General features: G+C 38.2%; 1 protein-coding gene across 7 annotated transcripts in view; it reads left to right on the forward strand.

Annotated features, from left to right (window-relative positions):
- tcf7 (transcription factor 7) overlaps positions 1-13,211 on the forward strand; it is a 64,301-nt gene that overhangs the window by 32,004 nt on the left and 19,086 nt on the right. For 4 of the 7 annotated variants that reach the window (XM_058415789.1, XM_058415794.1, XM_058415793.1 and 1 more), the window contains exons 6-8: positions 5,547-5,633; positions 11,857-11,964; positions 12,635-12,797. In XM_058415789.1, the coding sequence (XP_058271772.1) occupies positions 5,547-5,633; positions 11,857-11,964; positions 12,635-12,797 (358 nt within the window). The remainder of the gene's footprint in view (positions 1-5,546; positions 5,634-11,856; positions 11,965-12,634; positions 12,798-13,211) is intronic. The other 3 variants (XM_058415790.1, XM_058415792.1, XM_058415791.1) reach the window with 3 other exon arrangements.

The raw sequence follows: 13,211 nt of genomic DNA on the forward strand, positions 1-13,211 counted from the left end.
TGTTTTTGTTTATGAGCAGAACAAGTCTCCACACTTTGGCCATTTCCCTCACTTTGGTAGAGGTTGATTTTGGCTTCAGAATTTTGTTGCTCATTGCTGTACATCTGGCCTTCCAATTCCTACCACTGAAGAGTGGTTTACATCTTGTGGGCTGCCCTATATATTTCTGAAAAATTATAGCCCTAATAAGCAAGCCAGGGGGGCTGTAGCCATTGGCAACTCCCTGAAATGGCATGAGGAAGAAACCTTGAAAGGATTCAAACCCCTCCTCTTCCAGTTGACACTGAACAGTAGGGTTATAAATCATTACTCTTCTACAAAAAAGAATAATATAATGTAGGGCTGTAAACAAAATATGGTAGCAAGGACTAGCAAAAAAACAAAACAAAACACGGAATTAACAATGGCAAGCATGTTACAAAGAAAACAGTAAAGAAATTCTTTACATTACACTGTGCAAGGGCAGAGAATAAGACAGATACAGCTTTGACATTTTCGGTATTGTGTCAGACGTGTGTGGACACCTGACCATAACACCCATATGATTTCATTAGAACATCTCATTGCCAATTTAGTCCCCCCTTTGCTGTTATAACCACCACTCTTCTGGGAAGGCTGTCCTCTAGATTTGAAATGTGGCTGTGGGGATTTGCCCATTCAGTGAAAGAGAATTAGTGAGGTCAGTCAAGGAAACCTGTTGTACAGACAGCATTCCTGTTTATCTTAAAGATTAGAACTATGTACATGTCACTCCAGTTCTTTTATTCCAACTGTGGCTGACCACAGGGGCCTTGTTGTGCGGCAACATATTTGATCTAAACCCTATTTGAAATGCTGCAGTATACAAAGACGTCTTTCTTGGATCATTGAGATAAACGCCACCAAAAAGTGAAGAAAGCTTAAGAAAGCTAACAGTACAATGTGTGAAACAATGTTTAGTATGAGCTTCATAATCTTAATGATTTGCAGGTACTAATTTATGGTATCCATGTGATATTATCCACAGAAGAAAGAATGAGACTAGGGCATAATTTTTGGGGGGACATGCAAGTACAACAACTGAATACAACAGACTTCACTGGAACTAAGGGGTCAAGCCCAGCCCTTGAAAAACAACACCGGAATTCAATGATTTGAAGGGGTGTCCCAAAACCTTTGGCAATATAGTGTATCTCAGGAGGGGTCTAAAGCCCATTTTGCTCAGTTTAGCTAGACAAAAGTTATAGGATAAGTCTTGTGTTTCTGAAGTCATGTTCATTTTGGCAGCTACAGGAATGTTTTAGCACACTTGCTCAGAGCTGTGCCTGTCCTGTGTTATATACAATTTATTTGATCTTATGGCTTAATTCTTGCACTGACATGCACCGTCATCTGTGGAACATTATAAAGATAGATGTGTAACATTTCAAATCACTTAATCAAGTTGTCTTAACAAGAGTGTAACTCAAGAGTGTGATTAGAAATGTAGTTACTATTTTTGCATAATGTATACACACACGTAATATTTCAAAATACAATAAATGTGGTGAGGTCTGAATACCTTCTGAATACATTGTCTAATTCTCTTGTATAATATGTTTCAGGGTAAGTGAAATTGTGCCTGGCAATTGTGTATAAACTTTACCAACAAGCCAACATGAATAACACACCACACCAAGTTTACTGAATTTTTGTTGAATTTTAGTCCTTTTGGTGTTAATACTTTCCCAAAATAAATTTATTTGTACATTGAAACAGTGGAAAACTCTTCTTTTTATTTATTTATTTGTTTGTTTGTTTATTTATTTATATAACTGTTGTATTATTTTATATAGAGTAAAAAAATATTACTACTACAACTTATTACTATTACTTATTACTATAAACTTCTGAAGAACTTTGCCTTCTTACATGTAAATAATTACACAGTATAAGAAGTTGTTTGAGTTCTTAGTTAATCATGTTAAATGAATGTACACCTGCATATGCAAATATGTAAAGTATAGTAAAAGTATCTATTCATCGGCAGTGATATCTTTGACTATCAGGCAATAAAAGGTTTCTTGCTTTGTTTCGTCCATTGCCATTTAGCAAACTTCCAAATATGTGGCATATCCTGTCTAAATTTCAGTCTAAAGGAAGCCTTGCAGAAACTTTGTAATTGTAAATCACACTTTTTGATATATAACTCAAAATGAACAGTGTTATATTTAGCATCCGCTCATTCATTTATTCAGTCAGCCAACATGATAATGGCAGTAGTGGTATGCATGAAATCATGCAGATACAGGTCAAAGTTTTCATGTTCACATCCGGACAGTTGAAATTGGAAAAAGATCAGGCAATGATTTCCAACATTGAACTCGCAATGGCTCAATCCACTGTAAGATCATTCAATAAGCTAGTGATAAACAATTCTCCGATATTAGGCTGCCATCCCCAGAACCTGCCTCGCCCTCTTTTTGTTTTTTTTGCCCAGATACTGTCCCTCTTACCAGTCCAATTGCACACTTCTGTGGGTAGGAACAGCCCTCAGATTTTGCAGCTACCAATCATTACTATAAATCAGGGGTGTACAACCTTATCTGAAATGGACTGGTGTGTCCCAATGATTGTGTGACACCTTGATGACTCCAAAGTTAATCATAGACTTGAGTTCATCCTGAAATATTTTTTTGTGGTACTTTGGAATACAGTAGGAATTACATTGAGGAGTCTCAATGTGGTGCTCTATGAGGTCCATGCAATTGGGTGTACTTGAAAACACATTAGAACATTTCCCTTGCAAACCTGGCAACCTGTGTTCTTGGACAGGGGGAGGTGATTTCCACATTAGACTTGCATCCAGTTCCAGCTCCTCCCTCTCTGGAATCATTGCCAGAGCTACAGGAACCATTTCTCTCCTTGATTTCAGATGATTGATGTGGTATATTTGAAGTGCATAAATTCTATCCTTTTGCCTATTCTTTGTCGACCCCTGTGACTTGCCATGTGACCTCAAAGAGTCCTTGCCACATTGCAAGCAATTTGGATCCTGACATGGCTAGTAAAATGAGTACCTTTTCATCCAGTGTAAATTCCTGTACTCAACTACCTTCAGGTGTGGGATTTTGCTCTCAGGTCCAGAACATACTGATTTTCTTTTTATCAGTTAGAAGGCCCATCATACCAAATTTCTCTAATAATGTCTAAGATGCCGCAAGGCTTGCACCCTGACAATAATTAAAATAGAGGAAAACCTTAAGAGACTTGCAGGACCACTCTACAAGTAATACTACAAGTAATAGTGGCTTGTGGCACTTATCCCAGCTTTGTTTTTTTGTGTAATTCTTGATGATTTGTGATGTGTCTATTTGATGATGGTAAACCCTGGTGCAAATTGATTTAATTCGTTATAATCCATAAAGCTGCCTAGTGTTATTGACATTAAGGACATTCCCCAGTTAGTCAACATTTTTGGGACTTCCAGATCCAGGAGATATCACAGAAAACAGCTTTCAGATATCCACCAGGACTAATATATCCTTACTTCATCTTTCTAATTGCTTCCAATGTCCATTGAGTTAATTTGATGGAGACCTCAGTTAAGGTTAATGGATGTAATAGTGCTTTTGGGTTTGCTACATGCTGCACACCACCTGTGAACACTGCCATGAATGGGTAGGCAAGGAAGCAGGTGGCAGGCAGGTAAGCCTGTGTCCCTGAGTCCACACACTTGGACATGTAGTTCTCACTGAGTTGGATGGCTTTGGCCAGCAAGTCAGCTTAGTGTCAAGCTGATGCCAACAGCCCTTACAAAGCCTCCCAAGCCAATGCTATGCATTTTCCACAATCCTGGTAAATTTGTCCCAAGAATTAGTGGATGGGTGAGGCAATGACTAACTACCACTTCCACTTTATGCTTATGTCACTGGGACTTAATAATGACTGACACAGATGAAGTCTGACTTGTGAACATCCCTGTGCACACACCTAACCCTTACCAATCATGCATTTATCAGTGTCCCATATTTAATTAGGCTTTGATGAAAGGTGGTCTGGTTACATGCTGAGTTCACCAAGGCCTCATGTTTGATCCCTTGGAACTTTCAGGTAATGCGTCATGATTTTCACCTTTGTCTTAACCAAAAGGGCTGGGGCAAAGCACAGGCAGGTTTGCAAGTGTGGTGAGTAAGCCAGGCATATCCAGGGTCAGTTCTCACCAATGAGGGCAGCTCCATCTACAGCTGATTCTTGACCCAGCTGGTCAAGCAAGTTGGCTTAATACCACCAGTTTGATGAGCTACTGACCCCCTCATTGTTGGGTGGGGTCCAGATGCAGCTAGCATTTGCAGGATTCCAGAAGTTACTGGGCATATGTGAACAAACAAACCCCCTCTTCTAACAGTATGGATCAGATGTGCCAATGATGTTCAAGGTTTCAGCCCAGGTGTGAAACATGATAAAACTGACTCAGGGTGAGGTGAATAAGGAGTATTTGGAGCATTTCCCTCTGCACAGGGACAAATATTGCAAACAACAATAAAAAATGAACAGAAAACCAGCTCCTTTCAAAAGGCTTAGGTCAGCTTCAGTGTCACACACAGAAAATCAGAGGCTTTCCAATGGCTTTGTTTGGTTCACTTCAGCTCAGCTCCACTGTCACCCATACATACAACACACACTGACCTCACAGCTGAGAGAAAGAGAAATGAAAGAAAACTAGGATGTTAAATAACCATCTACAGTTGAGAGGCAGATATTAATTTGCTAACTCCCACACACTTTCACTGTAGACCATGTCCCCCTCCTGCCAAGATTACATTTGGGTAATAATAGTATTTGCTATGTCACTGTCATAATATGATTTTCTTGTATGCATGTTCTTTATATGAGCATGCACATGATAGAATATGTGTTTCGTAAGACCACACTTCTATAGGTAACTAGCATTATCTACCATAGTTACTGAAGACTTCCAGTTGGCTTGAACCAGTTTGGCCAATCTCCTCTTTTCAAGTTTCAAGTAATCTCAGTGACTTGAATCTTTTGATTCCTTTCAGCAAAACAATTAGTTTTACAATCATTACACCACAGGTGGTGCCAGGGCATGTACTTTTAGATATTATGTGTTGTTCCATTCACTCAATAAATTTATTTAAAATGTAATTAATCAAACCAACATGTTCCTACTCTAATTGAACCATGAGACCCACATCCAGACTGAACGAATGACATATCTTGTTGCCACAGAACTGCTGCTCACTGGATGTTTTTTGTTTTTCACACCATTCTACCTATAAGCTCTGTGCTGTGAAAATGATCTGAATCTCTTGACCTGTACTTGCATGACTTGATGCATTATGCTGCTTGCACATAATTGGCTAATTGTATGAATGAACAGGTGATCCTAATAAACTGATTGGTGATATAGAGGGTGGGTATATATAACTCAGCATATAAAAGAGATTCTAAATTTTGTGGGTTATTACATTTAGCCAGCATACATAGTCCTGAAACCGCAAAACGTATGGTTAGAAAGTCACCCAAACCTTACCTTACCTTCCCCAACTCCCAATTACCTGCAGGCAAAGTCAGCCTGTCTATCCACTCTCCTCGTGTGGCTTCAGGCAGCCCTACACCTCCAGTCTCGCCAGCAACTCCTCCTATTCAAGGTATAGTATTAGCTGAAACCATCTGATTCTGAGGTTTCAGCTAGAAGTGCTATCACCAAACCCATAGCCTGCCTGTGCAACGTCTGCCCAGCCTAGCTTGCCTAAGCTTTTGCCATGTGTGTCATTTTTTGCTTTAATCAAATAATTGGTCACAGACTACAGTGAAGTGTCTATATTAACACAGGTATTCTGGGTTTAATTGGAGGGACTTACAACCTGTTACAAACTTTTGAAAATATTTGGGATGCTATGTAAAAATATAAATAAAAACAGAATGTTTTGCAAAGATCATTTGAACCCCATATTTAACTGAAAAATGTATAAACAAATACTATCAACTATTGAAAATGAGACTTTTTATTGTTGTTTTTTTTTTTGTTTTGTATTTTTAATATATTCTAATTTTGAATTTGATGCCAAAAGCCAATTTCAAAAATGTTGGGACAGGAAAATGTTTACCATTGTGTTGCATTTCTCCTTTTAACAACTCTCTGTAATTATTCGAGAATTAGGGAAACCAATTACCTTAGCAAATTAGCAAATGTTTTCCCATTATTGCTTAATATATGATTTCAGCTGCACTTTATTTATGGAGCCATGTTGCTGAAATAGTTGTAATACATGCAAAATCTGGCTTGCCATGGTCTTGCTTATAGGCCTTCTCTGACCACTGACAGGTGAAGTGAATAACACTGATTATCTTCTAACCATGGCACCTGTTAGTGGGTGGGATATATTAGACAGCAAGTGAACATTTTGTCCTCAAAGTTGATGTGTTAGAAGCAGGAAAAATGGGCAAGTGCCCAAATTGTGATGGCTAGACAATTGGATCAGAGAATCTCCAAAACTGGAGCTCTTGTGGGGTGTTCCGATTCCGCAGTGGTCAGTATCTATCAGAAGTGGTCCAAGGAACAGTGGTGAACCAGCATCAGAGTCATGGGTTGCCAAGGCCAATCATTGATGCACATGGGGAGCGAAGGCTGGCCTGTGTGGTCTGATCCAACAGATGAGCTACTGTGGCTCAAATTGCTGAAGAATTTAATGCTGATTTTGATAGAAAGGTGCCATAATATATAGTCCATCGCAGCTTATGTATGGGGCTGCATGGCTGCAGACCAGTCAGGGTGCCCATGCTGACCCCTCTGCACCACCAAATGATGAATCACATTTTCTTTTACATCACGTGGATGGCCGGGTGCATGTGCGTCGCTTACGTGGGTATCACATGGCACCAGGATGCACTATGGAAAGAAGGCAAGCCAGCGGAGGCAGTGTTATGCTTTGGGCAATGTTCTGCTGGGAAACCAGGGGTTCTGCCATCCATGTGGATGTTACTTTGACACGTATCACCTACCTAAGCAATGTTGCAGACCATGTACACCCTTTCATGGAAACAGCATTACCAGATGGCTGTGGCCTCTGTCAGCAGGATAATGCACGGCACCACAAAGCAAAAATGGTACAGGAATGATTTGATGACCACAAATCCAAATTACCCAAACAAGGGGACAAACTACAAATTCCCCTGGAGGCCCCACCTCGCAACTTACAGGACTTAAAGCTGCTAACATCTTGGTGCCAAATATAACAGCAAATTAGTTGATGCAAAAATTAATATACCCTGCAACAAAAACTACTACATCTAGTATTTTGTATGACCTCCATAATTATTAAGGACAACACCAAGTCTTCTAGGCATGGAATGAACATGTTGGTGACGTATTGCAACATCTATCTTTTTCCATTCTTCAAGAATGACCTCTTTTAGAGCCTGGATGCTGGATGGAGAGTGATGCTCAACTTGTCTCTTCAGAATTCCACCCATAGGTGTTCAATTGGGTACAGATCAGGAGACATACTTGAGTCACTTTCACCCTGTTCTTCTTCAGAAATGCAACATTGGCCTTAGATGTGTGTTTTAGATCATTGTCATGTTGGAAAAGTGCACGATAACCAAGGGCATGGAGTGATGGTAGCATCTTCTCTTTCAATATAGTGCAGTACATCTGTGAATTCATGAAACCATCAATGAAAGGTGCTCCCAGACACCGGCAGCACTCAAGCAACCCCACATAAGGACACTGCCACCACCGTTTTACTGCTGACACCATGCATTTTTCTTTGTACTCCTCACCTTTGCCATACAGTTTTGAAGCCATCGGTCCCAGAAACCTTTCTTGGTCTCATCACTCCATACTATAGAGTCCCAGTAGTCTTCATCTTTTTCAACATGGGCCCTGGCAATTCCTAGGCGGGTTTTTTGTGTATCTATCAAAAGTGGTCCAAGGATGGATCATTGGTGAACCAGTGACAGGGTCATGGATGGCCAAAGTCCATTAATGCACATGGGAAAGAAGGCTGGCCTGTGTGATCCGATCCAACAGATGAGCAACTGTTGCTGAGCTACTGTGTATTCAGAATACACATTGCATCACAGTTTGTTGCATATGGGGCTGCATAGCCAAGTGTGCATCAGAACTGGACCACGGAGCAATGGAAGAAGTTGGCCTGGTCTGATGAATGACATTTTCTTTTAAATCACATCGATGGCCCAGGTGCGTATGCGTCACTTACCAGGACATGGCACCTTGGGTAAGAGTGCAGGGTCAACCATGATGCAGTGCACCTGGAGCAGGGGGAGGTTGGGCACCTTGCTCAAGGTCCAAAAGGAGTGTTCCAAAAAGATTCCCAAAAAGCTTGGCAATGCTGGGGCTTGAACCCCAAACTTCAGGTCAGTGACGCTGAGCCTTAAGCACTTGAGCTACCACTGCCCCCTGCCCCTTGCATACAGAGATTTCTTAGGATTTTCTGAATCTTTTAATAGTATTTTATTTGTACTGTTTAATTTTACTATTTGCCCATCCAGCCTTTCACAGAGTGGTGATCACCTCCACACTTTACTTCTCCAAGACTCTCTGAGATGTCCTTTTTATACCCAATCATGTTACTGAATATTGCCAGTTAACACATTAATTAATTAATTAATTAATTAATTTTAGATTTATTTATTCATTCATGTATTATAGAACTTAGCACTTTTCCAGTCTTATTTTTGGTCATGTCCCAACTTTTTTGAAACATGTATGGCATAAAATTCAAAATGAACATAAATTTCTCAAAAAATAAAAAATAAAATTATGTTGTCTTTCTACTATTTTCAATTAACTACAGAATTTAGGTGCCTTGCTAATCATTGCATTCAATTTTTATTTACATTTGGCAGTGTTACAACTTTTCTGGAAGCAGGGCTGTACAAAACCATAGCACCATAGCCAGTGCTGTGTTTGACTAAAGCATAACTCAGATTTCTTATCAAGAAGTTTAAGAAGGTTTTGTCAACCCCAAGTGTAGTGTCAAATCAACATGCTACCAGCAGTAAACAAAGTAGCACTTCCTTAGTTTTGAGTTATACTGTATATACTACTTCAGATATCTCAATATGCAGATACATATATTGGTTTGTTATATCTAGATCTGACTATACAATGTACTGTTAAATATATATCACTTATCGCTGTTAGCTGGCTATATAATTGCTAACAAAAGACAAACATGGAGATATTAATGTTTTTCTCAGCTCTGTAGCTGAAATACATGAACATAATAATAATTCCAACTTTTCACAAGTTAAATGCAGCATTAGATCAGTCCTTGCAGTCCAAGAGCCGTAATCTTTATTGGGATGTAATTCCAAGACAGATATATATCAAGACAATTTAAATGGCATTAGTATATCAATTTCTGGGTCTTCTGCTTCCTGTGTGTGCATACATGTGCATGTTAGGTTCCCCATAACCCTTTAAACCTACAGAAACTTTTTTTTTTTTTTTTTTTTTTTTTTTTTTACAATTTTCTTCACATTATATAATTTTGAAAACTTCATAGATTCTTCAAGTAACCCTTTTAGGAAAAAGGGAACTAGAAGTAGAGAATTTTAAAATTAGTGTAAGTAAATTAATTGCTGGGTGTAGGCTCTTGCATTTTCTGTGGTCAGCTCCATGTGTCTTAAGTTTGATGTTGAAAGTGAGAAGCATCTGTGTAACCAATGTTTTAGTTAGTTAATGGCTGCACTCCAGCCTTGCACGCTCCTGCAAACCATTGCTGTGGCTTTTCACATTAAACACCAGCTTTGCCATCAAATCATTGTTTTGTATGAGTGCATAATTTTTTTTTGTTTCATTTGAGTGTATAATTTTTATATCAATTAAATCAAATTATGCTTTTTACAGTAGACATTGTTGCAAAACAGCTTTACAGAAATCCAGAAAATTAATGAACAATCCTGAGGAGATTTTCAACTTTCTAAGATGGCATGAAGAAGAAAACCTGTACTAGGTGAAAGAGGGATTTTGAACATTACAAAAGAACCATGTAGATAAGAGACATGTAGACAAAACTACATTTGGTAAAAGGATACAGATACATATCTGGTATGATCATTTTAAATTTGAATAATAATCCTGAGATGACCATGGGATAAACATGGGATAGTGACACCCACAGTTCCTCACTAAAAGGCTCTAAATGTCTAGGTAAGAAATCCACTGAAGCAGGAAGGTAAGTCCTATGACCTACATTCGGTCTGCTCATGAAAGGGAAATAATAGTTGTGGCTTTCCGTTAACAAAAACAACCAAGTGGTAATTCTTGATGTATTGTCACAAAATTCATTTTTCTGTTTATTGCTGTTGTTTAAAAAATAACTGAAGAAATGCCTACCTGAAGTCCTCTTTGTGTCTAGGATTTGTGTTTACTTGTGTCTATCTTTAATAAGTATGGAATAAAACATGCCTAGGCATGCTGTTATAGCAAAATATTGAATAAAGGGGAGGTGTGCTAAGTTTATTAATTTCACAATTGCCCATGATTACATTTTTCATTATTTACACAGATCAGTATGCATTTTATAATTTTAATATATAATTTAGGGGTTCCCAAATAGACATTATTAATTTTCTGTGACCACAAGCATTGACCACTCTACATTTTTAAGACTCCATAAGATACAGTATATAATATACTGTGGGACTATAACATTTTTTAATGTTAGTAATGTGTGTGTGTGTATTGTAAGTGCTGGCCATATCTACGGCCAAATGACACCAAACCAGAATTGATTATCTGCTGCCAATACAGAACCATAGACGTTTAATTCATTACTTAAAATGAGGATTAATTAACAGTGGTTCAATATGGCAATGCCAATTATTTTGTTTTTGCTGTACACTGAAACATTTGGGTTTTGGATCAAAAGATGAATATGAGACAGTAGATCAAAAGATAAGAAAATCAGAAAATGAAAGCTGCCATTCGGATCTATCATGTCACATTCATCTTTTGATCTTAAACCCAAATGTCTTCAGCTTATAGCCAAAACAAGGGACTTGGTCTTGCTATTCCATTATCTTCAGAGGGGACTGTATATGTACCTATTTTGTTTTGCCATATCTGGTTTTGTACAGTAGTACAACAGTACAATCTGTATGAGGCACATTTGTCCAGACAGCTTATACATAGTGCATGAAGTCTGTAGTATTACCCCAAACCTGGATTCCAACACTCACAACATTCAACAATATTATAACATTTAACATTATTACAACATACAACAATATTATATGACACAAAGAAACATACATGGCAGCTGTATGATATGTATAGGCTTTTCCCAAATGAATCACCAGCCCCTTAAAGTCAAAGTTTCTGATCTGTATATGCAAAATTGTATGTATTGAAATATTGCCACGTAATTGCTGACTGGATAATTGCATGAATGAGCAAGTGCTGGAATGTTAAATGCTAGATACTAAATAAATACAAGGAAAATTATGTGCTTATGTACAAAAATCATTTGCATACAAGTATTAGTTTTAAACGGAAAGCATTTCTTAAAAGCTAATTTTCAAGAATTAATTCTCTTCACACATCAAAAGAGCATACATATGTGCTTTTCTTGCATGCTCAGGTCACTGTGGTTTTCCTTGATTTTAAGTATATATTTTATTGTGTTATTTTCCCAAGCATTTCTTAATTATAAAAGTGACACATACACTAATAAAGATTTGCTGCTAGCTATGCCTTATCCCTTTGACTTGTAACTACACAAGGGGGCTTCAGGAAGGTTACTGTCTGTTGATCCCAGCTAACAGCCACATTTACCTTATCTTATTTAAGTTACTTGTTTCATAAATTTACCTTTATGGTGTTCCTGTGTGTTTATGAAGGTTCTCTCACTCTCTGATTATGGGGCCATCTGGAATGCACCCTACAGGAATCCCACACCCTGCTATAGTGCCCTCTTCAGGCAGGCAAGAGCATGACCAGTTTGACATGTATGTGTAAAAACAAACAAACAAAAAAACTTTAAAGGTGCATTAGTCAATATTAGTCCTCTAACTCTTAAGCAGGTAAAGTAGTCTACAATATTCTATGGTTTTTTTTTACTCCTTGACCCCATCCATTCCACCCCAGAATCAATGATAGCCAGAAGAATTCATTTAGAGTTAGCCACTTAGAATTACCACTTCACTTTCAAGCAATAAAGTATGCTGTTTATTAAGGAAGTCAGCATTGTTCTTGCCAGTGCAGGAATTAATCTACTTTGTCTCCCAGTGTTAGCATTTTACTCTGGTTTGTGGTTTTGCTTACTAGGCCATTCAGCTGCTTGTAGCCAAGTTTTTGAGCTGACTATCAATACTGGTGTTGACTTGTAAGCATCATTAGCTGCAGTTATTTAAAATCATATTCTATGTAATTCTTACTGGTAAGAAATTGAAAAAAACAAATGACTATTGCATCTTTAAGGAAACTGCAGATGGGAAATTTTTATATGCAGTAAGCGTTACACGTTCATAACTGGCTGACATGTATTACAATTATGCTATGAATGTTACATGATGTGTATTTAAATAAATTAAATAATATAAGGGTTCTATAGTATTTGAAAGACATGGAAATGTTAACAAGTGAAACTTGATGTGTTGTTTTCCTTCTGCATTGCAGTAAACCACATCCAGAGTCAAAGCGGGAGAGAGAACCTAAGAAGCCAGTCATTAAGAAGCCTCTGAATGCTTTTATGCTCTACATGAAGGAGATGAGGGCAAAAGTCATTGCAGAATGCACCTTGAAGGAGAGTGCAGCTATCAACCAGATACTGGGCCGTAGGGTGAGGGTTCTCCAAACAGATAGTGTTGGACAGTTAATATCACACATGTGCTTAAATCTATGGATATTGTGTAGTTTTCTTTTTTAATTTCTTCTAAAAAACACTGGCTTAAAAATCTTGTTATTTGTTGAAGCCTCCCCTGTAGAGAATGAAAGCAGAAAGTCTTTACTTGAATTTTCAAACAAAGCTAAAGAAATAAAGAATGTAGCAAGAGCCTGAACCAGTCCTGTGTACAGACTCTGTGGAACCCAGGCATGTGGAGATGTGGAGGAAGATTCTGGAGACAGGAATAATATTAGCTAAGCTCTGGGCTCACTTTTATTCAGCCAGTACTTTATGCACACTTTCAAAAATCCTCAACAGAACGCAAAAGAGATATAGACCAAGATGGCTTCATGGGTGGAGGAATTTGTT

Source organism: Hemibagrus wyckioides, linkage group LG18 (genome assembly GCF_019097595.1).
Source record: "Hemibagrus wyckioides isolate EC202008001 linkage group LG18, SWU_Hwy_1.0, whole genome shotgun sequence".
NCBI lineage: Eukaryota > Metazoa > Chordata > Actinopteri > Siluriformes > Bagridae > Hemibagrus > Hemibagrus wyckioides.